The 27,538-nt window shown below is 54.8% G+C and overlaps 1 protein-coding gene across 1 annotated transcript in view; it reads right to left on the bottom strand.

Annotated features, from left to right (window-relative positions):
• Window positions 1–2,093: 2,093 nt before the first annotated feature.
• Window positions 2,094–27,538, bottom strand: part of nrn1la (neuritin 1-like a) — a 31,236-nt gene continuing 5,791 nt past the window's right edge. The window contains exons 2-3 of the mRNA XM_053885749.1: window positions 14,301–14,445; window positions 2,094–3,161 (exon numbers count right to left, since the gene is read on the bottom strand). Coding sequence (XP_053741724.1) covers window positions 2,888–3,161; window positions 14,301–14,445 — 419 coding nt within the window. The 3' untranslated portion in view covers window positions 2,094–2,887. The remainder of the gene's footprint in view (window positions 3,162–14,300; window positions 14,446–27,538) is intronic.

Below are 27,538 nucleotides of genomic sequence, written 5' to 3'. Positions count from 1 at the left end.
TGCGGGACAATTCATCCAAAAATAAAGTGCGCACAAATCCTCAAAATAAAAATGATTTCAGCCTGCAATTTTGACGTAGTGATAAAAAGAAATAACAGAAAATAACTGAAATCTGAAAAGGCATATAAAGGGATAAATGCAACAAAATAAATAAATGAATAAAGTGAAAAGCCTTGAAATCATAATATCAAAAATAAATAAATAAATAAACAAAACTAATTATCATGATGGGGTGAAATATCTTGAAAAAAACTGAATTGAACATTTAAAATTAAAAAAATCTACATTTATATATTTTATCATATATTTTTTTGGGAAAAAAATTAACTTTGAATTGGAGTTGAAACAAGATTTTAAAAAAAGCTAGAAAAGATAGCAGTAAAAAAGAATGCTAAAAAATAGATAACTGAGAATGAAAACAGAACTTCAGACAAAATAATAAAAAACAATGGAACTCAAGCACGCGGTCAAGCTAAGAAGCTACAGCAGGAACTCGCTGTTTTCCGACCACACCACTCAGCGACTGTGCGGCAGCTAAAGGCGCGAGCTAGCGCGGCTGCTCTGGCGGGAGGCGCTAACGTGACAGAGACGGATCTTTAGCGTCTCCGTCTGGATAATGAAGGGCTCCTCGCCACAGGGAAGTTGCTCGCACGCCGCTTCGCTCCGGACAATCAGCCCTATTGAAACGGCCAAATGTGATTTGTTGCTGCGCTTTATGAACCTTCTCCTCCACCAAACATCCACAATCTAATCTGGGCGTGTTCTAATCTGATCACAGCAAGTCATGATGACGGAGCTCTCCGAGGACCGGCAGCCTCTCCGGGGGCAGCGGCGCGGCGGGCGAACGACAGCAGCCCGATATTTCAGGCTCCTCCGGAGAGCCGGTGAAAATAAAGCAACGGCGGCTCGGCTCTTTTGTTTGCTCCGGCATCAGCAGCGCTCACGGCTGCCGGCGGATTTCTCAAGGTTCCGATCCCAAGTCAGGATTTGATCGTCAAAAAATCTATTCCAGTCGAGTGCAACAACAAGTCCATGGACCTCAAGGTCGGTTTTGCATCTCAAAGAAGCAGAACAGTCCTGAAAGAGGTGAGAAAGGAAACAACTGGGAGGCAGCCGTGGCACGAGTCAAACTCGGGGCCCGGGGCCAAACACAGCCCGCCAGATGCTCCAATGAATTTCTTCTTGGAACTTTAAACCAGATCCGCTCGGAGGCACGTCGTACTTCGGCGCGACCGTTGACACGAGACTGGAAACGTCGTCGACCACAAACTCCGCCCAGCAGGGTGAGCACCAGAATTTAGAGGCCCCTGAATACTGAGAGCGTCATCTCAGCGTCTCAGAGAGTCCAGTCTCCTCGACATGAACAGCGCGTGTCAGGCAGCAGCTAGTGATGCTAAGCTTTAGCTTCTCTGTTTATCGACTTCCGTGTCCCTCATTTCCCTCGACTCTCAAGTGGATCTTGCGGCGGGTCGGTCATGGCCGGTTCAGATGGTCGGGTTCATCGGTGTCGCCCCTTGACCACACTTAGCTGGCGCCCGCAGGTCCGAGTGCGAAATGGCGCCGGCACCGCGAGCGCTGCAGATCTGTGACGCCTCAGACCGTGTTGCTTGTTTGTACCTCGCTCACAGCCACCTCTGCTGTTTCACATCGCGGCTTTCATGTGGAGCAGCTTTGGTTCTGACAAAACAAAACACTGTGAGAGAAGAACGTCGGCGTGACGTCCTGTCTGACATGTTCCAGCGAGAACGGTGCTCAGTCATCGACCATCATTAGCTCCGCCCCCAGCTGAGGTCACTGGCGTTGTCATGACACGAAGTACTAGTTTCTCGTCATGCAGGAGAGAGTTCAGCAGGGAGGAGGCCCGGGACACTCCTGCTACCATCTCTGTCCATCATTTGCAAAATGAGCATACATTTAATCGCGATGAATCACACTGAAGCTGAGTTAACTGGCAATTCAAGGCAAATGAAACCCACACATCTGTTCAGAATGGAGCTTAACATAACTCTGCTGCTGAGAGCAGCTTCCTTCAAGCTGCATTCTGAACAGATGTGTGGGTTTCACTTGCCTTGAATCGCCAGTTAACTCAGCTTCAGTGCGATTCATCGCGATTATATACAGAAGTTTCTTTTCCTGGTCAACGTCTGCAGAACGGCAGCTCTTCCTTCTCCATTGTTGCGACGGCTTTTTTGCCAGGGTGAACTTCCACGTCGTGTCTGGCCTCTCCACACAATATAGCTCCATATTTCTGCTGTCGTCCTGTGCCAGATCAAAGTAGCTGTTTTCCTCTTACTTCTCACGATGAAGTTTGTCTCGCAATTTCCTCTCACTCCCCATGCCAGCTGTTAGCTCACAGCTCTTAGCTCCTCCTGTCCACAGCAACACGCAGCCTCACTCCTTCATCTGCAGGAGTTCGGAGTCACAACTTCATACTTCACACAGGACGGGTGTTAGCATTGAGCCGTTAGCTAGCAGCTAGCATGGTACAGCTGTATCTGCATCTGACGTGCACATCGCCATGGATGAACACGAATCCAACAGCTCACGGTCACATGATTTTTTACAAGGATGAAACATACTGTGTCGGTTATTTTTTGAAGCTATCTGAGAAGAGATTAGCTTAGCATCTCTGTACACATGAAAAACAATAAGATCTGAAGAGGAACTCTCTCAGCCTTAAGACGAAACAAACAAACAAACATGTTTGTGTTGGGAGCAACAGTGTGTGTTTGTTTCCCTCCGTCAGGTGATTGTGCGGTTGTTGTGATCCTTCGTCTGTACAGGTGACCAGAATCCCACAGGTAAAGTTGTTCCATACGAGCGAGATTCCAACGGTCAAAGGCAGCGACGTCGTCCAGCCAGACGATCGCCCGAGAGAAGCGCAGCGTCAGATCAAAAACGGCGGCAGCAGCAGCAGCAGCAGCGGCAGCAGACGGGGCCACGGGCGCACGCCTCGCCCTCGTAGAGACTCCTGGTTGACGTTGCCCTGCGGGGGCGCCGGCGCCACCGTGTAGCTGTCGCGCCTGGAGCACATGTCGTAGAGGTTCCCCGAGAACTGCATCTTCTTGGACTCCTGGCGAAGCGACTCCCACACGGCGGCCGCCTCCTCCGGGCAGCCGGCCATGGCCAGGTTGGCGCAGTCATGGAACTGGTCCCACGACCTGCGGAGAGACGAGTCGTGTGACCAAGCGGTTTAGCGTCTCGGACACAACGGTGGGCGGGTCACTCAACCATGTCGCCCCCTGACTTGGCTTCCAAATGCTGCTGCAAATGTTGACGCAGAGAGATTCAGCTTCCTGAACTGTACTATTCCTGTTTTATTTTGACAGGCTTTGCCTCGTCTTCCTGTCTGCACCTGGTGGCAGCTTCGTCCTCTTCAAACGAAGCCACCGTCACTGTTGACATGTGTCGCGTACAGAAGCAAACCAAGTGGACCGTGCGGCACCTGACAGCGACCACATGGTGTCACGTCTGCACCTCAGAAAACACAAGCATCGGAAGCCATGTTGCGCCGACTTCCAGGAAGCAGCAAGCTTCTCCACGAGGAGGAGACGGACGGCGAGGCAGATGGTCGGGCGCCGACTGTGAACGACTGAGCGGCTGATGAAACTTTGCTGTCGTGTGAGTGAGAGTAGGAAGGGAGTTTCACAGGAAACAAAGTCATCACCAGGAGCAGAAGAGCTGCAGGGGAGAAGTCTCTTCAGGAGGAGAAGTGATGTGTGAGGAGGTCCGGACCTCTTTGCTCAGCTGCTGCCTCCGCGACCTGAGCTCGGATAAGTAGTTTGCTCGTGGGCACGGAGGTAGGAGCCTCCTGAAACAGGCTGAGACTTTGACTGAAGGACATGGGTTCTGGTCCAAGCATCTGGCAGGCTTCTGTCAGACTCCAGCGTCAGATGGATCTCAGCTTCCTTTGTCGTCCCAGCTAGCCCGGTCTGAGGGGAAGCTCCCTGGCGTGACGGACGCGACGCTGCTCTCAAGTCTCGTGTTTGAGATGTTGTTCTCAGTGACGCTCTGAAGGGAAGGAGCTGTGGAGCACAGCAGCAGGCGTGGTGGCGCTGAGCAACGTTCCTCGGCTCCTCCTCAGCCATGACCAGGCCAACTGTCGGCGCCGCGTCAGCCAGTCAGAGTGCGAGTGGCGCTCTGGCCCGTCCAGAGCTCCGCCATGCACGTCGGCCATGTTGCTCTAATGAGAGCGGTGCTGGCCAGAGTGGAGTCAGCGTGTGAAGATCTGACAGCTCTGCCAGAGCCACTTTACAGCTCCGGAGTTATCACTGCAGCTGCTGAGCCATTGATCACCACTTTAACACAGACAGACCAGCCGAGCGGAGCTCAGTGTGACGCCGCCACTCACGACAGCAGCAGTCGGCCGCCGCCGCTCACACCGGGCTGCTGCAGGAGTATCCCGCTGACCACGGAGAGAGGGACAGAGAGAGGAGAGGAGAGGGGGAGGAGAGAGGGAGTGAGGGGGGAGAGATAGGGGGAGAGGAGGGGAGGAGGAGAGGAGAGGAGGAGGAGAGGAGAGGAGAGGAGGAGGAGAGAGTAGGGGAGAGGGGGAGGAGAGGAGAGGAGAGGAGAGGAGGAGGAGGAGAGGAGAGGAGAGGAGAGGAGAGGAGGAGGAGAACAAGAGGACAGGAGGAGACAGTACGGGAGAGGGGGAGGAGAGGAGGAGAGGAGAGGAGAGGAGGAGGAGAACAAGAGGAGAGGAGAGGAGAGGAGGAGGAGAGGAGGAGAACAAGAGGAGAGGAGGAGAGAGTAGGGGAGAGGGGGAGGAGAGGAGGAAAGGAGAGGAGAGGAGGACGAGAGGAGAGGAGGAGAGGAGAGGAGGACAACAGGAGGAGAGGAGAGGGGCGAGGGGGAGGAGAGGAGAGGAGAGGAGAGGAGGAGAGGAGAGAGGAGGAGAACAAGAGGAGAGGAGGGGAGAGGAGAGGGGAGGAGAGGAGGAGAGAGGAGGAGGAGGAGAGGAGAGGAGGAGAGAGGAGAGGAGGAGGAGGAGAGGAGAGGAGGAGAGAGGAGAGGAGAGGTGAGGAGGGGAGGGGAGGAGAGGAGGAGAGGAGGAGGAGGAGAGGAGAGGAGAGGAGAGGAGAGGAGAGGAGAGGAGGAGGAGGAGAGGAGGAGAGAGGAGGAGGAGGAGAGGAGAGGAGGAGAGAGGAGAGGAGGAGAGGAGAGGAGAGGAGAGGAGAGGAGAGGAGAGGAGAGGAGAGGAGAGGAGAGGAGAGGGGGAGGTTGACGAAAGAGCAGAGAGGAGAGGGAGAGAAAGAGAGGAGAGAGACAGGGAGAAAGCAGAGAGGGAGAGGGAGGAAGACAGGGACAAAGAGGATGAGAGAGAGGAGAAAGAGAGAAAGAAAGAAGAGAGAGGGAGCAAGAAAGGAGAGAGAGTGTGATGCATGTCAGTGTGAGACAATGTTTTCCAGCGACTTGTTTTTGTGAACAACATGTGACTTGTAGATGTGTGTCACAGATGAATGTGGTGTCACCCATGGTGGCGCTAGAGCAGAGCATGGCGCCTCCTGAGGCCAGACTGAAAGTGCACGTCTGACTCTTCCTTCGTCCTGCGTCACATGACCAGTGTGTGTGTGAAGACAGCAGGTCCTGTAAACACACGTTTCACCGTCAGACGAGCAACGAGGACTGCTGGAAGCCGACATCAGCAGTCACGTGACCCAACCCCGTCCAGATGTGCAGGTCAGATCTTCGTCAGCTCCAGAGGAGGCGCTGACAGACAGCCAGCTGGTCAGGAGAGCCTCGCCACCGCTGCTGGTCACATGAGTCCCGCCTGCTGTGGGGGCGGAGCCCGTCATGTCAGGGTCCCAGTGTGGAGCCACTCCTCTGGTTTCATGCCGAGTCGGCTGTTTTTGGTCCGCCACCTAGCGTATGATGCTAAGGCGACTTGAGCTAGTCAAATGCTGACTCATTTGACGCAGGACGAAGTGAAGACCATCTGACCCTGCGGGGGACAGAGGTCATCAGCAGGCTAGCACTAGCATCGTCGCTATATCTTCTTCCCTCACACTGAACCTGATAGAACTGCGCGTCTGGTTTTCCGCCGCTCTCCTGTTCGACGGTCCGTCAGGGACTGGAAGGATGTGATGCCATGAAACGATTGCTGTTTCATGACCACTGGGTGGCGCCAAGTGACACGCAGTTTCAGCGGACGCTTTCTTCCAAACCAGAAATAGCATCATCGAGTAGAGACACCGTTTAATGAGGAGACAGCGCCCCCTGTCATGACGGATGAGACATGCCTAGCTCGATGCTATCAGCTAAGGTCCATTCATGCTCAACAGTGACATAGATCCAGATGTGGGCAGAGCCTTTGCTCCGTGCTCTGCCTTCATTTCCACTGTATTTCTGATACAGATTCCTGATAGAGGTGAAACGGAGCAGTACCACCTGAAACCATGGGGGGCAGTGTTGCTGTTATGACCCAATACGTAGCTCTAATGAGACGAGAAGAAGACATGACAATGGTGGCAACTCTCCGTCCTCCAGTGGCCATATATCTAATGTCCTCACCGACCGTCACCTCCTGCAACACTGTTCCTCTTCTGTGCTGCATGATCAACACTGACTCCACAGTCGACATCTTGGTTGGGAGTTTGTTGTTGTCCCTATGCTGCTCCCCCTGGTGGATATCCAGCTGAACAGCAGCATAAGGAAGGCATGCAAGCATGTGACAGGACTGGGCCGTGAGACCTCTGTGAGTCAGTGTGTGAAGGAGCTCAGTGATGCCACTAAGCGTTTGACACTTGTCTTTTGGACACATTCTCAGTCGTTTCTTTCCCTGGAACATGTCTTCTCACCCCTCTGACCGTTTCACCCGGCTAGCCGGGCTCGGCGGCGGGCGTCCCCCGCTCAAGCAACGTCACGGTGGTGCCTCCAGAACGCAGTGTTCCAGTGATCAAATATTCCCAGGCCAGCATCTTCCCAGAGCCTCCAGCTCTGAGCGCTGGACTGAGGCGAGCGCCATCTCCGCGACACGTGTGGCGGGCGCCGCAGACCGCCGTCAGCAGCTGTCTGACCACGGTAAATCTTTCATCACGTGGCGGTACAGGGTCCTCGTCTGGCTGTGAATCACGCGGAGCGCTGACCGAGGTCGTGGCGAGTTAAAAATGCATCAGGATGGATTCATGTGAAATTTTCTGTTAATGCGGCGCGGCTCAGAGCGTCTGCGGCGCGACCCTGAGAGGACCCGGTTATTCCTCTCTGAGGTCACCGGAGAGCAGCGCGAGTGGCGTGGTCCTTTCATCGCCCGCAAAACAAGCAGGATTTGCTCAGGCAACGTGATTCCAAACGTGTCACATGACCGCCCCCATCATCCCACTGCTGCCCGTGTTCAGGGGAAGATCACACTTTTAACTGCATGCAAGCGTCTGTGGAGGTTCAGGGCTGCTCTTAGTCCGACTGGTCGACCTGGATCACCTGGTTAGCATGTGCTGGTGTGATGGGAGCGGGTGACCGTGTTAGCTCCAGGAGCTTCAGCAAGGAACCTGACGCTGCTTGGATCCTGGGGTCCTGGGGTCCTGGGGTCCTGCTGTCCTCAGGTCCTGCTGTCCTCAGGTCCTGCTGTCCTCAGGTCCTGCTGTCCTGATGGATTTTTATTTGTATTTCACAATGTTTTGTCACAAGCGGCTGGAGCGGACGAGCTACGTCGCTATCGTTTAGGTCATTTAACACGACAAAATGGTCATTTTTCTCAGCTTTATCAAGATGGCAGCCTATATGAACCTGAACCTGCATTACAGAGTGGCCCATTTCTTCGGAACAAAACCTTCCTCAACTCTAGGTTTTGAGGAGTGAGGTTGAGAACTGAGGTGGAGGGATGAGATGGAGGATCGAAGTTGAGGGTTGAGGGTTGAGGATGGAGGATGAAGGATGGAGGATGGAGGATGAAGGATGAAGGATGAAGGATGGAGGATGAAGGATGGAGTATGGAGGGTTGAGGATGGAGGATGGAGGGTTGAGGGTTGAGGGTTGAGGAAGGAGGAAGGAGGAAGGAGGATGGAGGATGGAATTGGAATTCACCCAAATTGTTGGACAGTGGGAGGTCAGAGGTGGTGGACCGTGATCCAGGCTCTGCAGATGGACCTGGTTCGATGGAAGCTGGACGGCGTCCGGGGAAAGGGAAGCTCTCCTCTGCTGGCAACATGTTGACAGCCATCGCTCCCAAACTCCAGAGAGCTGATTCAGCGAGCGCGTCGTGACTGGCCTCCAAGGCCGAGCGAGGCAGAAAACACGTGAAGAGAAAAGGCTCCAGAGTTTCCAGGAGAATGGGCCGAGCCAGCGCGGCGGCCTGGGTCAAGGCTGCCGGGTCAACGTGTTTCCTTCAGCCACACAAAAGGCTCCATTTACACTCGCCACTATTTTTACTGGGCAACACTTGAGCGCAGGCAATTAAAGCCGGGTTCACGCGGCGCTCCATCTGACAACATTTGAGGCAAAGTGGAAATAAATCCGCCTTTGTGCCGCTTGAAATGATTACGTCGGCGGGATTACAGGGAGAAACGGTGGACTGGGGAATATAGGTGTCTTTGTTCGCAGCGCTCTCTCTTCCGAACGGCGGCATGCAAATGAGACTCTGAGACGAGTCTTATCTGAACCTGTGGAGGGAGGAACTAAAGGCCAGACAAAAACGCTCCTGTGAGGAGGCTCCAGCGGGAAAAACTGCTTTTGTTTGTCGCCAAGGAAACGCAAACTTGACCTTGCCGCCGCTTTTTTAAACATTCTGAGGTGGAAACACTAAAAGTTCCATCTCGCATCCATCTTTTCGGCGACCTTCAGCAGCGAGGCTCCCACCTTGACTGTTCCTCCAAAATTCTGCTTTAAAGTTTCTTCTCTGCTCTGATGTTTTAGAAATGAATCACAGGCTTTGCTCTTCAGGTTGTTTCAGGTTTCTCCTGCGGTGGATCTGACGTGGAACGCATGTGTGCTAGCTAGCGTGGCGTCCCACCGGTCTGTAACCAGCGAGGCTGGCAGCAGCTAGTCCAGGAGTCTGAACCAGATCAAACCGGCTGGCAGAGCTACGTTGCTCCGCGACTCCCATCAGTCTGTCTTTGACCTTCACTCTCTTTCAGAATACGCTAAGTTGCTAATCTAACCTCTGAACTGGCTAACAGCCTGAAGCTGCTCGCCACTTCAAACAACTGTTGAGCCGTGCTAATTAGCTAGTTAGCACTTAATGCTAAGTTAGTAGCGCTCAGGCTAAGATCGCTAGTTTCTCTTGGTGTGGTTGGTCCACTGCTAATCTGTCAACGATCAAGCTAGACTGAGCTAGCTCTCACATGTGTTTTCACAGGCGAGGTGCCATCTTCCTGTCAAAACAAGTCAGAGTTGCGGCCCATTCCTGCTCCTTTATGTACGGAAATGTAGCCGTCCTTTTCCTGGCACCGGTCACATGCTTCCATGCCTTGTTTACGTTGCTGTTCACCCATATATCCAGCAGGGGGAGCAGCCCAGGGTCAAAAGCAACATGGCGACTGTGGAGTCAGTAGAAGAGGAGACGGAGGCAGCGTTGTAGGAGGCGGTGGTCGGTGAGGCAGTGAAATACATGGCCACTGGAGGACGGAGAGGTTCCGCCATTGTTATGTCAGTCAGTTATGTCTTATCAGTGCAGTGCTTCTCAATTATGTTGTGTGGCGCCCCCCGCAGGAAGGAGGAACTCAGGCCGCCTCAGTAAGTAGTGTCATTTGTCTATAAAGTAACGATCAGTGCACCGCTGCATAACACTGTATCCTTGTTAACATTAAAGAAAAGAAAAAAGAAAGTCCTATAGATCAACTTCCAATGAAGAGTAACTTCAGGAACATTGTTTTTTTGGTCTGTAACAGACTTAAAGTGCATCAGTTTGCCTGAAAAAACATGAGAGGATGTGCAACTACACTTTATTCTAGTACAGCAAACCCCTGGGGGACTCCCCCCCCCCCACTATGTCAGAAGGACTGCATTAGCTCTACCTAGCGGGGAGTAACAGCAACACCGCCCCCCATGGTTTCCAGTGGTACTGCAGACAGAAGGCTCCGCCCAGATCCGGATCGGTGTGCAAGGTTGAGCGTAAGTGGAACGTGAGCGATTTCCCGGCAGTGAGAGTCACGGGGCTCCAGCTGTCGCCCTCCTGTTGACACCTGACCGCTTCTGCTGTAACCGTGACTCGTCACAGTCAAACCCGAGTCGGAGCGGCTGCTGACAAAGGTCTGGTCCAAGTGCCACGTTTACAAACAGACCAGTCCAAGTGAAGGGGCTGCTAATGAATTCTCTGGTTAGTAATTGGCGAGCGTGAGGAGTCTTCCCTCCTCAGCGCCACCGCTGTCACTCCGGGGAGGAGCACTGACAATGGAGCAGCCTTGGCCTAGATGCAAATCCTCTCATTCACACACAGGCTGGTGAGGATGTTGAGCAGGAACACCCCCCACCCCCCATTAGCCACCTCTGATGGAGGTGCTGGTGCTGAGGTGGAGGGGAGGTGAGGGGAAGAAGAGGAGGAGGAGATGAGGAGGAGAAGATGAGGAGGAGGAGGAGGAGGACGAGATGAGGAGGAGGAGGAGATGAGGAGAAGAGGAGGGAAGGAGAAGATGAGGAGGAGGAGGAGGAGAGGAGGAGATGAGGAGAAGAGGAGATGAGGAGGAGAAACGGATGAGGAGGAGGAGATGAGGAGAAGAGGAGAGGGAGGAGGAGATGAGGAGAAGAAACAGATGAGGAGGAGATAAGGAGAGGGAGGGGGACAGGAGAGGAGGAGAAGAGGAGAGGGAGGAGAAGAAGAGGAGATGAGGAGGACGAGAGGAGGAGGGAAGGAGAAGATGAGGAAGAGGAGGAGGAGTATGAGGAGGAGAGGAGGAGGAGAGAAGGAGGAGAGGAGGAGAGGAGATGAGGAGATGAGGAGATGAGGAGGAGGAGAAGAGGAGGAGATGAGGAGGAAAAGAGGATGAGGAGAGGAGGAGGAGAAGGAGGAGGTGTATGAGGAGGAGGAGGAGGAAGAGGAGGAGAGGGAAGGAGAAGATGAGGAGGAGGAGATGAGGAGAAGAGGAGGAAGAGGAAGAGGAGGAGGAAGAGGAGGAGGAAGAGGAGGAGGAAGAGGAGGAGAGGAGAGGAGGAGAGGAGAGGAGGAGGAGGAGGAGAGGAGGATGGGAGTGTGTGTGTCCCCTCTGTGAAGGTGGTGAGGTTGCTGGATTAGTGAGTTTAATTGGGACCTGGAGGAATAAGAGAGGCTTAACAGCAGAGCTGAGGCAACGTGGGGGGGATGTGGGCGCCAGACTGGAGTCTTGGAAAATATTCCCCTAAATACATGAAGAACTACCTTGGCATTACAAGACCATTGGTACTTGTACTGGAGTGAGCTGAGGGCAGGAGGGAGAGGGGCCTCATGGTGGAGGGGTTCGAGTGACCCACAGAGGGGGGAGCAGGTGCCCCAGCAGGTCCTCACGGTCCCAACCAGGTTCACCAAATCCAGAGGGTCCATGGAGGTCTGGAGCAGATGTGGAGGGAAGGTCCAGTGGTCCTGGAGCTCCGCTGGACTGTTCTCCAGCCTGAGGTTGCTCAGAGAGGTGGGAGGCTGGTGTGAGGGGCCGCCCCGGTGTTGACCCATGTCGGGGTCCAGGGGGCGGGGACCAGCGCTGGGGTGGGTTCTGAGGGATTCCAACCCATGACACCGTCACAAGTCCAGCACTTTGTCTGGCACCAACTCATCGGCAGGAGGCTGTTCACCATCTGCATCCTCAGCTGGTCATGACCAGATCTGGAGCCACCGAGGTTCGGGTCCTCATGAGAGATGGTCAACTCGCGACGGGTTTCCGGGGCGGTGTCTCCTGAAGCCGTCAGATGGATTCTCATGACTTATGCAGGGCCTGCAGCACGGCGTGCGAGCAAGCGTCGGTGCTGACAACAGTATTTGTTTCCCTGACAGCTCGCCGGAAACTGGCACAGCAAACACCCTGCGCTACTTAAGGCCCAAAATGCTCCGCCGGTTCTGATGAAGGTGACGAGCCGAGTGGTTCCAACTGTCGCTGACCCGGCGGCGGCGTGGAGAGATGCAGAGCGACTGTCAGGTGGCTTCAATATTTAATCCCAGCGTCGTGTGTGAAGTCACACAGCGACTGAGAGGTTCCTGCGCCGGATCAGATCCCGCAGTTTGTCTTCAGAGGACGGAAGGCTGGGAGGAAGACCAGCACCTGCCCTGACAGCTGGACCGGAGGAACCAGGCCACATGCTGCTGGGACGGATGTGGGCCGGATCTGGGCCAGTGACTTGAGTGTCCTACTGGGTCCCAGATCCGGCCCACATCCGTCCCACCATCCGTATCAGCAGCATGTGGCCTGGTTCGGGTATCGGGTAGATATTATCGTGTCTGATTCCGATGCGGATCTGAGGACTTGGATCGGGTCTTCTCTCCGCCCCTCTGGTCCGTCACCCGGGCCTCTGGATTTCCTTCTTCTTCTCCAAGCTCCTCCTCACTCACAGATCACCACATCATCAGCAGACATCATCACCGCAGCAGCAGAGCTTTTCCTCTCTCCATGGAGGTTCATTAGTGCTCAGCTCACACAAGTTGTGTAACGAGTCATGACTGTTGTCCCCGCCCCCTGCCCCGCCCCCTCTCCCGCGCTCCTCCACTTCATCCATCTCCTCGCGATCGTTCCCTCGCCAGCTGAGAGTTAATCCATTAATGATCCGAGCGGCGTCTCTGTCAGGTCCTGTTGACGCGGCGGCGTGTCCGAGTCATCCGAGGCGCGGGCGGACGTGGATGCTGGAGGCGGGACGCAGAAGTTTGCCGCGGCGCGCAGCACTCTCTCCCCATCTATTATGAATGAAGCTTTTACACGCTACAAGGGACGGATGGCAGCGCAGCACACGCGCCGCCTGATCAGACCTGTTGGTTTAACTCGCTGAAATCCACTCCAGGGTCCACAATGTTTTTCTCACTGAGCTCACATTTTGGTGCCGAAAATACCGGGCGAGCGAGAAGAGCCAGAGAGAGAGTCTTCACACTGGTGTTGCTGATGATGTTCCCTGTCATTCATGTTGCAGGGAGGGAAAGTTCATCTCCAAGAAGACAGCTCCTCCGAGGTCCTCAGAGTGGTCCTCAGAGAGGTCCTCAGAGAGGTTCTCAGAGTGGTCCTCAGAGTGGTCCTCAGAGTGGTCCTCAGAGAGGTCCTCAGAGAGGTTCTCAGAGTGGTCCTCAGAGAGGGCCTCGGAGACTTCCACAGAGTGGGCCTCAGAGAGGTCCTCAGAGAGGGCCTCAGAGAGGTTCTCAGAGTGGTCCTCAGAGTGGTCCTCAGAGTGGTCCTCAGAGAGGGCCTCAGAGTGGTTCTCAGAGAGGGCCTCAGAGAGGGCCTCAGAGTGGTCCTCAGAGAGGGCCTCAGAGTGGTCCTCAGAGAGGGCCTCAGAGAGGTTCTCAGAGTGGTCCTCAGAGTGGTCCTCAGTGAGGTCCTCAGAGTGGTCCTCAGAGAGGGCCTCAGACTGGTCCTCAGAGAGGGCCTCAGAGAGGTTCTCAGAGTGGTCCTCAGAGTGGTCCTCAGTGAGGTCCTCAGACTGGTCCTCAGAGAGGTCCTCAGAGTGGTCCTCAGAGAGGTCCTCAGAGAGGTCCTCAGAGTGGGCCTCAGAAAGGTCCTCAGAGTGGTCCTCAGAAAGGTTCTCAGAGAGGTCCTCAGAGTGGGCCTCAGAAAGGTCCTCAGAGTGGGCCTCAGAAAGGTTCTCAGAGTGGTCCTCAGAGTGGTCCTCAGACTGGTCCTCAGAGAGGTCCTCAGAGTGGTCCTCAGAGTGGTCCTCAGTGAGGTCCTCAGTGAGGTCCTCAGACTGGTCCTCAGAGAGGTCCTCGGAGTGGTCCTCAGAGTGGTCCTCAGAGTGGTCCTCAGAGGAGAGGAGAGGAGGCAGCAGTGAGGGTCCTGATGGACCAGCCATGAAGACTGGAGGAGTGCAGTAGTGAGGAAAAGCTTCAGCCAACACTGCTGAGTGAGGAGCAGGAGCCTGGCTGATGCCAGTCCTGAGCCTGGAGCAGGGAGGCGCCGGGCCTCAGACCACGGAGCCCGTGCGTGAACATCCCTCCGTCACTGCTCAACAATAGCACGAGTGCTTTGCTGCAGCCGTGACTCTCCTGGTGGACGGAGCCATCAGGCCGGTGGAGGAGGCGCCGGATCCTGTTTCTGACGGACGCTCGCACTCGATCCAGCAAAGGTTTCCAGGGACCGGTTCCTCACATGGAGGCCCCGCCCCCTCCTTCCTTCTCACATTCACTGGCAGTATTGCTGCTGCAGAGGCAGGAAGTGGCTCCCTCCGCTCACACCCGCGCAGCCTGCTGTGTTGGGGTCACCCACCTGCAGATGGAGTGGATCTCGTGCATGTCCTCGTCCTTGCGGGCGCTGTCGGTCAGGCTGTCTCCCAGAGCCATCAGGCACTGAGCGAAGCCCTTGTAGATGGAGTGACACCTTCTGGTGGAGGCTGGCGCGGCAGGACGCAGCACTGGGGGCAGAGAGAGGACAACACACGCTGACTTTTCGGATGCCACTTCACGTTTGCTGACTTTCCTGATACTGACTTTTTTTTATCCTGGCAGATTCTGGGGTTGAAATGTTTGTTAAATAAGTGTGATGTCACGTAATATCACTACGTAAAAGTCTTTTGGATCTTGTTTTGTTTCCAGCCTCAACTTCAACTTGATGGTTTTTTCATTTGAACTTATTTGTTTGCCGTTGCGGACGTATTTTCCTGTCTCCTGTTATGTGGAGTCCAGGTTTGGTCACATCGATATTGCCTTCTCCCCCGGTGCTTTCTGTCAGGGACTTTGGTTTGAAGGATTCAGAAGTTGCTGCTCTGATGATGCGTCGCAGGCAGGAAGCAGCGGGGTCACGTGACTGCTGTTGTGATGGCACATCTGAAGTGACTTTCTTCCACCGTCCCATTTTTCGGCGGCGGATCCGGCGTGTGATGTGAAGGTGCGGCGCGCCGAGGCTCCGGGTCACGGCGCCGCCGCGTCTTTTATCAAATCTGGATCTGCTGAAACTGGGTCTGTGTTTGAGGTCACGGCGGCGATGCCTTCGCTGACGGTGCGAGCAGAAACTCGCTCGACTGCTGCAGCGTGCTTCAGACGATCGACTGAAGACGTGAGGAGAAACTCTGCCATATTAAGGACAGAGTTGGAGACACATGCTGCTGCTGCTGCAGGAAGCCTCTCCATCACGTGTGGCCTCTTCTGCTCCTTTTATTTTAGTTCCACTTCTCATTCATTTTCCTTTCATTCCTTTAATTCATTTTGAGTTCACATTTTTATTTTGGCTCGTTCATTTTCCCTCCTGATATTTTAGTTTTCCATCTAGTTTCTTTGTTATTTGAAATGCGTATTGGATTTCCCCTCTTTATTTTTCTTTTATTTCAGTTTTGACCTTCCTCTTTCTGTGTGTGTGTTTCCCTCAGTCCTCCCTCTGGAGGACGGGAGCGCACCTCACGCAGGTGACCTCGAACGCAGCGGCTCCTGTTGTGAAACAAAACGTCGGATGAGCTGCAGGAGCAGCACAGGCTCTGCTCTGAGTCTCAGCTGCTTGTCCCCCTCCCAGAGAAGCTTGTCCCCCTCCCAGAGAAGCTTGTCCCCCTCTCAGAGAAGCCTGTCCCCCTCCCAAAGAAGCTTGTCCCCCTCTCAGAGAAGCTTGTCCCCCTCCCAGAGAAGCTTGTCCCCCTCTCAGAGAAGCTTGTCCCCCTCTCAGAGAAGCCTGTCCCCCTCCCAAAGAAGCTTGTCCCCCTCTCAGAGAAGCTTGTCCCCCTCTCAGAGAAGCTTGTCCCCCTCTCAGAGAAGCTTGTCCCCCTCTCAGAGAAGCTTGTCCCCCTCCCAGAGAAGCTTGTCCCCCTCTCAGAGAAGCTTGTCCCCCTCTCAGAGAAGCTTGTCCCCCTCCCAGAGAAGCTTGTCCCCCTCCCAGAGATGCTTGTCCCCCTCCCAGAGAAGCCTGTCCCCCTCCCAGAGAAGCTTGTCCCCCTCCACCAGTGAGGCTCCGGCAGCTCTTCTCTGTCGACACGTCTCTCTCTTCTGCCTCATTTCAACGTCTCACCCGTCAGTGAGCAGGTCATACTCACACGTTTGCATCCCTCTGTCCCTGTGAGGACCTCCCCCACCCTTTCCCCAGCCTCCCCACCTCAACACATGACCCACCTGCACCAGGACTCAGACTGGAACCCACACGCTGCATTTACATGGTTCATTAGTTTCATTATTTAGCTATACGTTTTGTCAATGGCTTCAGAACAGATATTTCATCCATGCTATATGTCTCGTACTGTAGCATATTTGACAATAAAGTTACCTTACCTTACCAGAGCAACAGGTGACTCGGACTTGTTTCCTCACGTGTCAGACTCACATCAAATGGGACTCAGTCTTACACCTCACAAGTGTCAGACTCGTCTCACCAAGTCAGACTCGGACCTACTCACATATCTCGGACTCGCCTCCTCACCGAGTCACACTCACATCTCACATGTCTCGGACTCGCCTCCCCACGGAGTCGGACTCACACCTCACATGTCTCGGACTCGCCTCCTCACCGAGTCGGACTCACACCTCACATGTCTCGGACTCGCCTCCTCACGGACTCAGACTCACGCCTCACATGTCTCGGACTCGCCTCCTCACCGAGTCGGACTCACGCCTCACATGTCTCGGACTCGCCTCCTCACGGAGTTGGACTCACGCCTCCTCATGTGACTCGCACTTCGTGTCCTCTTAAGCGGCTCATTAGCCGCCGCCGTGGCGAGGGAAGCGCGGCGAGGCGACGGAGGAGCGGAGCTCTTCAGGACAGCAGAGCGTGTGAGCGACGTGTGTGTGACAAGTGCAGATGCTGGTGTCACCATTAGTGAGCGTGGCGGCAGGAAAACCGGGGCGAAGCGTGCGGCGGCTCAGCGGGGGCTTGTCGCCGCCACTGAGAGTCAGAGCGCGGCGGCGGCGGCAGGTGAGCAGCAGATGCTGATGGAGGGGGACGTGGCTCGCCGCAGCTCCTCCTGGGACCTTCACATTTCATCAAGCCTGAGCTCCACACTCACCTGCGGCTCCTTCCTCCCATCGATCCCGGAGCTGCACATTACCGGCTTCACTGACCACCATCAACTTTTCATGAAGCGGGAGATGACCAGCCAGCCGCAGAGCACACCAGTCCTGGAGGTCACCTCCGAGTCGCCCGCTGCTTCAGGACTCACAAAGTCCACCTCAGGTCTGGCCACATGTCAGATCTGACTTCGAACCTCCGAGAGAGCCTCGTGTGACCCTGAAGGTTCCTGAGAAGGTGCCAGGGTCTCCAGGTGGACGCTCCAGCATCAGCGGTGTGACGCACCAGAAGATGCAGCGGGTGCAGGGGGACCTTCTTCCGCTCCGTGAACGCACCAGCTCACTAACGGCTAGCGTTCTGGCGCTCAGAGAGCTCGCCTGCTGAGCTGGTGCCCAGAGACCAGAGTCAGAGACACCAGCTGCTGTCTGAGGAGTCTGAGAAGCCCGAGCTAGTCTGGGTCGTCCTGACGTCACAACATGTAGCGTCCTTCAGTTAGCAGCGCAGCAGGGAGTCAGCAGGTCGTGTTAGCGCTGCGGCTACGCTTCAGCCGCCTCCATGAAGGTAAAGCCCGAGCTAACGGCCGCGGTACATCAGCTAGCGTACGTCACAGCAACAGCCTGCCAGGCACTAAAGCAGCGCCCATGCTAGCTAAGATGCTCTCAGCGCTCGGTCCTCAGGGCGGGGCATTTCCGCCGGCAACTCATGAAGTTTCTTTTGTTTATTTGCAGATGTCTGCAGGGTGTCATACATACACACATAGCAATGTTAGCTGTTTGCTCACGGCTAAACGTGTTACCCGGGATCAAAACAGACAGGGATTACCAAACAACTGTTGAATGAAAGTACCCAGGATGCATTGCAGCGGTTCACCTGACTGCTCAGTGATGCGTGACCTGTGTGGAGGCTAGCAACATGCTAACATTTGACCAGTGAAGACACTGCTGAGCACCAGGTTCTGACCGAAGCAACAACCGCGGGACTGGAGTGTTCACGGATCCTCCCGCCTCCCGGGACCAGGGGGGGAACTTGGGTCTGGTGAGGCCTTTGGACAGGACCCAGCGACTCATTAGACAGGAAGTCCAGGTGCGGTAAATAAATGACTGGACCCTGATGCTGCGAGTCAGAATGTAAATCACCCGCGGAGGCTCCACTCACACTTTTCCCATTAGTCGGATGTGTCAAGGTGAGTCCAGATGAGAGCAGTCGGCCTGAATCTGAATGGACCTCTCCAACACCAGAGGGGGGCGGGGGGAGCATGGGGGGGAGATGCCCGCACATGAGGACATTCTTCAGACCGGTGGAGGAGTGAGAGGCCACGAATACGCCGAGTCTCTCAGTCCAGTTTTGGATCTGTGGAGATGACCTTCGACATGCTCCTGAAGGTCGTGTTCTCAAGTGAGGGCAGGGTTGAGATGATCATGCTGGAGGGAGGAGTCTCCCAGAGCACTCGTGAGGACCTCCAGACCTCATGCGACGGTCCAACCTTCCAACTTACGGACCCATCTCCTGAGGGTCTCGAGCTTCTGTCCAAAACACCACGGCAGCTAAAGAAGACCAGGTGGTCCAGGATCATTTGAGAAAGCTCTAATGTGACTATGTTCTACTCCCTCTGACCCCTCACCCTCTCACCCAAAGGACCCCTGTCTGGTCCAGTCCCCCACATGAGTGGGAGCTGGCTCTTCAACCAGAACCGCACTTCTTCAGCCACCGACTCCCCCAGACCTTTCAAGGAGGGTCTTCCTGGGACGGCTGCGGCCCAGCTGCAGGCCGGTCCCTCTGCAACACGGCGGACAACTGAGGACCAGAGGAGCTGGAGCTCCGACCAGATGATCTACTCCAGCTCCGAGCCCGAGAAGAGACATGAAAAAAGCATGTGGCGGCACGTCCCACCACCAGGGGTCACCTCACAGCTGAGACTCCAGCACGGAGCTCAGCGTCTCCTCAGAAGAGGCGGGGAAGAGCTCGGGACTGGGGCAGCTGCAGAGGAGACCACTGATCTGACAAGTGATGGGCCGCTCCTCCAGATGAATTTTTGATGTCTGAACCAAGACTGAGCGCCGCGGATCAGACGGAGATGAAGGAGGCTTCATTTGAGGGTCGGCTCGCGCAGACCCACCCAAACATGGCCGCAGTCATGTGACCAGAGACCAGGGCTGCAGGTTTTTCTTTCAGCAGGAAGTTGTTTCTTTAAAAACAAAACACATTTAGCCTGGTTTCAAACGCAGTGGCTGATCTCCAGTGTGTTTCTCTACAGCGTCTCCTTTCTTAGTGAGTTTTTGTTTTCTCTTGGTTTGATGAACCAGATTTTCACGCCACTCTGAGGGTTCGTGGTGTCCGGTGAGCTCCGGACCGGAGGTCCCACCCACAGGGGGTCAGGACTGCTGAGCAGAGCCGCTGTGGTGACGCTCACCACGCTGAAGTCCCGTAGTCCGGGCCGTGTTTTCCACAACTCCATCTCTGCTGCTGTGGAAACCGTCCTTCTCTCCTTCAGACCAACCAAGTGTTGCTGCTCTCTGGGGACCGGTGTCTGTTGCTCTGATTTACAACGCAAATAAATAATGAAACGCTGATGAAACGGAAGCATCCCATGACCTTGTTTCTGCTAATGCGCCAGCTTGTTGCACATTTGTTTGTTGTCGCTGACTGGAGCGGAATCCTGCCTCTGTCAGTAGAGCGAGAACGACACGACGCAGAGTGGACGACACGACGCAACGACGAAGCCACCGCTGGCGGGGACTTGACCAAGTCTCGCGTTGGTTCGAGCAGCGCGTCGTGCTAACGTTAGCTCATCTTCTGCTGCAGTTCAGCCACTCAACAACTTGGTAGCCACTTTAGATGTGATGCTAGCTCTTCACATTGCGTTGCGACATTGATGCTAACGCATCATCTTTATTTAATCCGATGTAATTAGCTGCACTACTGCGCGTTGCATTTGATGCGGTGTCAATAAATAATGCTAATTTGTTGTAAACGTTCTAAGTGATGCTAACCTGTTGCGCTGCGTGTCATGCAAATAGCATGGTGTCCTGACTGGTGCCTAGCTTCACGCTGCCTGTGCAGTGTGGCTAACTAGCTATCATGCTATCTCGTCATGTTTTATTCTCAGTGATGCTAATGAATAATTGTTGTTGCTCATTAAGCAAAACCTCTAACCTCAGTGAGGCTAACTCTGTGTAGTGATGCCAACTCCTAGCATTACGTTGCTACCTGGACAGTGATTTAACTATGGTGCTGGTGATGCTGTCATACTGCTAGTGACGCTAGCTCCTTATGTTAACATCAGTGCTAACTGTTCATCTTCCTGGTGATCTCACTCACGCTAACCTGTAACTAAACAGGGAGCTGTGGTGTCAGGGATGCTAGCATGTAGGCTAAGTGATGCTAGCACTCAGGGGTGGCCCGCTGGCCTCTGAGGATCCAGACTTGGCACTGCGATGCGTGTCATTGCCTGTTGTCGGGTTTGTTCTGCAGCTGTGGCGACTTTCATCTGCCGCGGTGAAGGTGAGCTGCTGGCAGAGTGACTGATCTGTGTGTGTGTGTGAGCGCCACAGACGGAGGTGAAAGTGCTGGGAACATTTGCTCGCTCAAACGAATCACGTGTGTGTGTGTGTGTGTGTGTGTGAGCCTGGTAACTGCTGGGCTTGTTCAACCAACGCGGTCGTGACATTCATGACTGGCCGGAGTGAGCCGCTCCAGCAGGGCTCCTCCACACGCAGGACAGGAGCAGGCAGCGGGCCAGAAACCTCGACCCTATCTATGACCCTGAAACAGCCCCCCAGCCGCAGCATGACCACCACTGTCCCCAAGTCAGAGAGCAAGTGGAACGACCTGACGCTTCACAAACTCTGCTCTGATTTAACTTCCAAGCCGTCGATACGAGTGCGGCTCACATTTCCAGAAATCTGAGGCGACGCACTCGCACACGCTCGCACACACTCACACACACACTCACTCACACTCGCACACACTCACTACTGATCTATTCATGAGCTCGGCCGGGCGGAGGCTGGCAGGATCACTGCTGACTGGACCGAAATGCTGCTGATGTCTGCTGCTCTCCACACCTGACAAACAAACACACTCTCTCTCTCACTCACACACACACTCACACACACACTCTCTCTCTCTCTCAGGGGAGAAGATTCAAATTGATCAGACCTGCAGCTATTTTTCTCAAGATGTCAATCTGAACCTGAGTGATGACGCGCACGTCTCCTAGTGACCCTTCCACCCCAACACACACACACACACACACACACACACACGCACACAGGTCCCAGCAGAGCTCTCCATGGAGACCTTCATCAAAACACCAGTGTGTGGAAGTTAACAACATTAACATGGGTGACGACACCCGGGAGGAACATCGGTGTGTCTACATTCTTCTCTTTGACAAGACACTCTTCTTGTGAGGTCATTTTGCTTGGCGAGGCCATTTTGTCCGGTCCTCCCAAGGTTTTGAGGGTTCAAACATCAAAATAACCAGGTCCAGTCTGGTCCAGAGACCTGGTCCAGGTGGGGGGAGAGGCTGGGGAAAGGGTGATGGCCAGGAGAGGTCCCCACAAGGACAGAGAGAGACAAGCGTGTTTGCGCCCCCCCACCCCGAGCCCCTCGCCACTGAACTCCATGAGGAATGTTGTCTCCAGAGGTCTTTCCAGGAGCCGCCGTCACCATGTTCCTTAGGTTCCCACGGACCTTCTCAAGTCATTACTGATGCAACATTGCTGTGAGGTCCTCAGGAGAGTCAGGCTGCACCTCAGGAAAGAGCCATGAACAACAACTTCTAATTACGGCGATGACTCACCAGTGTGGCGGGGAATCTCCACTTTCACTGCAGCGTGTGTGTGCCTGGTTTACTACTGCTGTCACTGGAGCGCATGTCTTTGTGGGGACCCCAAAATATTAAGTCTCCGTTTGAGGGTTAAAACTTCAAGTGTGTGCTTCAGGTGAGCCATGTGTTCAGGGGGAGAGGCTGGTGGCCAGGAGAGGAGGTCCTCACAAGGATAGAGGGACAGACATGTGCATGTGATTGGGCTGTGACAATTCACATACTGTAGTAGATGGATGTCTCGATTGATATTCCTTTGATCCATGGACATGGATCTGTGCTCGGCAGGTTGGCCTTTGATCTAGCGCCACTTTCATGGATGGTGCCGATATTAGAAAATGCAGTGTGTTCCATCAGCGCAGACGTGATATCAATGCGCTTCTCTGCACAGAGATAGCGGTGAATCGCCACTCGATTAGCCGGCCTGACGGAGCGCAGTGAACCAAGCAGCGCGGCTGCGGCGGAGCGAGGAGCGGTGGCGCAGTGCACACGTTTCGGCGCAGCTGGACTCGTGGCAGCTGGACTCTGCCGCTGTGTTGCACAGTTGACCGCGCGTCGAGCCTCTCCTCCCAACACTGCAGCAGAGCGACCAGGGACCACAGCGTGAATCACGGCGGGACACTGCTGCTCTTCTGACGCCAGAGTTGATTCAGGCTCAGGTGTCGGCTGCACTTCAGCTCAAACCAGACGTGAACGCCGTTCGCTGTCAACGTGTTTGACTCACATGACGGCGCTCTAGCGTCCCGCTCTTTGCTCCGCCGCCACACAGGTGAGGGAGGGTCTGTCTCAGGCGCAGAGCTGCAGAACATGGACAAATGGCCTCCACACGGCAGGCGGGCCCCGTCACCGGTGCCTGTGTCTCCTCGTCCCATCTCTGGTCTCCATGAAGAGAGTGTTTCCGCCCAGTGATTTCGCAGAACATGACCAAAATTCACCGACTCTCGAGCCTTTTGCAGCCGTAGCTCGGCCGCCATGTTTGTTTACCGGCGTAGTCTTAACCACAACTGGCCAGTCGCCACACTGGCGGCATGGAAGCGCTGTGATTGGTGGGATGTCTGACGCTGGTGACCGGAGGAAGCCGCAGATACGTTTCACACTTTAAACAACCGTCTCCTGACTAAGTGCCGATGCCAGAGGCTGCAGAGGCGCTGGATGCGCGGGAAACACAACACCCCACGGCAGCCAGTGATGCATGACGTGAGCAGAGTGTAACCAGTTCTGAGGGAGGTCAGTCACTGAGAAACGTCACTCGCTCACGCTAGCCGTTAGCATGGCGACCACGACGGCGGAGGTGAAGGAGTGAGTGCAGCAGACTCGACCGAAGGCTCAGAACATACTCTGGCGCTCGGCGTGTCGGGGAGCATCGCCCCAGTTCAAACCGACTGGGATCATCTGAGGATCCTCCCTCAGCCCCCCGCGGCGGCGTTCCCGCCTCGCGCCACTCCTGGCGAGAGACTCCTGGATCTGAACGTGAAGTTCCTCCAGATGAAAACGGGTTTGATTCCCTGCTCCTCCAGTGAAGCGGCGCCTGTGTGGGTGGAACCTCAGATCAGGCTTCAAATGAGTGGAACGTTAAGTTTGAAACGAGCCGCTCACTAACCCCCCTCGTACCTCCACTTCCCCCCCACGCTAACAAGTGCCGAGGTTGTCCTCAGAGAGCCGCGCTCCCTCCGGAGCAGGTGACGGCCGGCGCCATCTTCCCCTGATCAACTCAGCTTTCATCCTTTTCCATCCTCAAAACCGCTGTTTACGCTAACGCAGACGCCTTTGATCAGGTGTGTTTCGTGACCGGCCGTCGCCAGCACTGACCCAGGCGCTAACACAGACGCCTTTGATCAGGTGTGTTTCGTGACCGGCCATCGCCAGCACTGACCCAGGCGCTAACACAGACGCCTTTGATCAGGTGTGTTTCGGTGACCGACCATCGCCAGCACTGACCCAGGCGCTAACACAGACGCCTTTGATCAGGTGTGTTTCGGTGACCGGCCATCGCCAGCACTGACCCAGGCGCTAACACAGACGCCTTTGATCAGGTGTGTTTCGGTGACCGACCATCGCCAGCACTGACCCAGGCGCTAACACAGACGCCTTTGATCAGGTGTGTTTCGGTGACCGGCCGTCGCCAGCACTGACCCAGGCGCCGTGAGGTTGGCTTGCTGGAGGTGCAGCCGCTTCCTCTTCAGCCTCAGAGAGAGTCACTCTGGGACCTGGTGAAAAGTGTTGGAACCGTTTTATTCAACTCTGAACTGGAAAATCAATAAAGAACGATTCGGAGAAATAAAAAAAAAACGATTGCGAACTGTCACGTTGGACGCAATATTGAGGATGAAAGAGTCACAGTGAATGATACAGAAGAGGCATCAGTTAGACCGAAGCTTTTATGAAGGCAATATGGACTAAAGAAGTATTAATAATTCCAGTGTATTGTTAGAATGAGGCGAATATTTTCAGAAGAAAAATAGATGAACGGAGAGACAGAAGGGCCAGTGTTGGTGACCTACAGTCACAGAGGAGACTGGGCCTCTTGGCTTCAGCTGCTGCCCCTGCGACCTGAGCTCAGAGGAGATGATGGACAGGGAAGCTGGTGAGTCGGCCTCAGACTTGAGCTGGGAGCTCTGGAGGTCCCTGTCCTCCTGACTCGGAACGTTTCTGGAATGATCCGGTGTTTGATGGTGAGATGCTCTCTCTCTCTCAGCTGGAGCTCCTGGATCTGAGCATCGCGCTCAGGTCAGAGTGTTGGCATCAGGGGCGGGCTGAGAGGTGCAGACCTCCTGCCACGCGTGGGGCTGCCTGGAGGAGCTCGAAGACCAGAGGAGCAGCTGAGGAGGCCGCACTCTGCAGAGCTGAACTTTAGATGAACCAGATGAAGGGAAGCGGGTCCTGATCTCCAGCACTGACCTTCTCCCATCCACTTCCATTAGCGAGCGTTCCCGGCTCCCACTTCCTGGCGAGTCACGTGACGGGAGCTTCAGAGAGCTTGTTCCTCCGTCTGCTTCGTCTGGTATCAACAAGAGCCAGCGCTCAGAAGAAGAGCGAGAGCTGGTGGAGCAGCTGCTGAAATATTCAGCACAAGAACTTTGGGTTTTCTGCCACTGGAGTGAAACAAAGACGAGTCCCGGAGGAGCGAGAGAAAGAGTAGCGAGGCTCAGCAACACGTGGCTCAGACTCCCGGAGACTGCAGCCCCGTCTGACTCGCTCGGGAATCCACCTCTGCTGGAGCGGCTCTGCTCCGGCGCTGAGAACACGCAGCTGCTGCCCAGCGTTGGGCCCAGGTCTCCCTCACGCTTCTTCCTTCTATACCTTCCTCTGACAGCTGAGGGCTGAAGCACGTCCTCTGGTCTTCAGCGAGCCTCAGCAGTGCAAACTGCAAGCTAACGTTACTCTGACAAAAGTCATTTTCACTGTGGATCTAACTCAAAATAACGTGAAAATACTGAGAGAAAAGACCATTTTGAAGGGAACAATTGTCTATTTTCAGTGGACACAGAGACTGTTGGAACTAAAACTCGCGACGCTAACTGCTAGCCTGCTCCGAAGCGCGGCGCCGCTAGCGTCTGCCGTGTTCTGCTCTCCACAGAAGCAGCAACCGGACAAGGCCCGCTCCAAACTGGACATGAAGATATGAACAACAAACGTTCGCGGACACCGAGGTTCTGAATGTTGTTCTGCAATGTTTGGGTGGATCTGCTAACAAAGCCGGACCAATTAGCTGCGCGGAAAACTGCCGACTCATCGCAGCATCTTGTGTCGAAGGAGAGAGGATTAGATGCGTCTCGGTCCAGCTCATCTATTGTCGAGCAGCTGCTCCGGACCGAGTCTCTGACTGCCGTCAGCAGCGGAACCAAGCGACCGGATCATGGACAGCGTCCGGGATCTAGAGGGCGCCGCCGTGCTCAGGTGTCGCCTGCAGGTGTGGCGGACCCGGTCGGCGAGCAGCGGGTCCTTCATCCAGCAGGAAGCTAAAGCCAGGGCAGGGATCAGAAGCCACGGCGGATTTACGCAGCGTAATGAGGCCGCGGGGTTGATGGTGCGAAGCCAATTACAGCCACTGACTCCCGACAAACAAGCGGTCAGAGCCCAGGGGCCGCGGCGCTGGCAGATCAGAGCGCCTGACCGAGTCGGACGCGTGTCAAGTCAGAGCGGCGAGCAGGTCCAGACCCAACCTCAGTGACTGGCCGTCGCAGCCGCTCCACTTTCCTGCTGCAGGGTTTTAGTTCTTTGTTTATTGAGGATCCTTTTTCATGAAAAAAATCTATTTCATTCATTGAGTCATTATTTATGGGCGGAGACGTTTTTGTGAGGCTCTTTCACAGCGCCCCCTCTGGTCCAGCTGCCCCTCCTCTCCATCATTGTTTCATGAGCAGGAAGAGTCGGGGAACATGGAGTCTTCGACTCCTCGGACGAGTCATGAATATGGATCAGCCAGTTCCTCCAGAGAGCCGCCGTGATTGTGCGACTCGACTCGCTCACAATAGCAGCCGCCGTCAGACGGCGCCGGGGAGCACGGCGGGCGAATGTTGATGAGCCCGCCCAAAAGGAGGAGCCGAGGGGGAGGGGCCACGGACGGACGGACGGACGGACCGGCGTGAAGCGAGAGAGAGTCGGCGTCAGTCAGAGACGCAGGGGCACCGAGGTGTGGCCGCCCTTGTGTCAGCTGATTTCCCTGCTGGTCTCTCTCTCTCACACGCACCTCACACACACACACACACCTCACACACCTCACACACACACCTCACACACACACACACACACACACACACACACACACCCAGGCAGTCGTCGGCAGAGTGAGAGGAAAACCGCAGTGTCGTCACTTCTGAACCCAGGATTTGCACACAACCGTCCCACACACCGACTCAAGCGTCTTCGTCCGGGCCCCTCTCTGCCTCCAGCTGTGACCGACCCGCCTCCAGAGCAACAAATGGTTTTCCCAGTCACCTTTCTCATGTCTTGCTCTCTGTTCTTCTGCTCATGTTTCAGGTCCGGTTTGTCTTTCTGTGTCCTCTTTTATTGTTTGTCTTTTCCCTCGGACAGGTGAGGCGTTTTTTCTACCTCTTCAGTTCAGTCTGTCTCTTACTTTCTGGAGAAAACTTTGATCCTATTCAAACCTTTCTGAGCAGCGTGAGCCTTATTTCTTCTTCTTCTGACTCATTTTTTGAGAGGTGTCTTTTGTGAGCGAGGGAGGCTCCCACAGAAGCGTCAGCACCACTGGCTGGTTGCACCAGCAGATGGCGATGTTGCCATCACAACTAGCGTAGCAGTTCCAACCAGTCACTGCCACTGACTTCAGAATCCTTTGGCTCCACACTATTCGGGGCGGACACAAACAAAGATGGCCGACCTCCAGCTCCACCTCTCTCCAGCCTGTTTCTGAGCCTCTACATCAGCAGCTACTGTTTGACTGAGCCGCTCAACACACCTTTAGCTCTCAGACTCCGCCCCCATCCAGACCTCCGTCAGGCTCCGCCCTCGTGAGGAGCTCCGGAACAAAACAGCCCAGAAACTACTCACCGAACATCAGCATCATGAAGATGGACTTATTTTCATCAGCATTTATTATTTAGCATCTACATTTATTTATTCATTTGGTGCGTTTCTGCACTTGTGACTTCGGAACATCTCCATAGAAAAACGGAACGCAGCCATTCAAGAAGTGACACTGAAAGAGAGCGGAACGTTTGTCAACTGACTGAACTGG

Source organism: Synchiropus splendidus, chromosome 14, assembly GCF_027744825.2.
Source record: "Synchiropus splendidus isolate RoL2022-P1 chromosome 14, RoL_Sspl_1.0, whole genome shotgun sequence".
Taxonomy (NCBI): domain Eukaryota; kingdom Metazoa; phylum Chordata; class Actinopteri; order Syngnathiformes; family Callionymidae; genus Synchiropus; species Synchiropus splendidus.
Note: the sequence above shows the minus strand (reverse complement) of the source record. Positions and strands in the feature narration are given on the sequence as shown.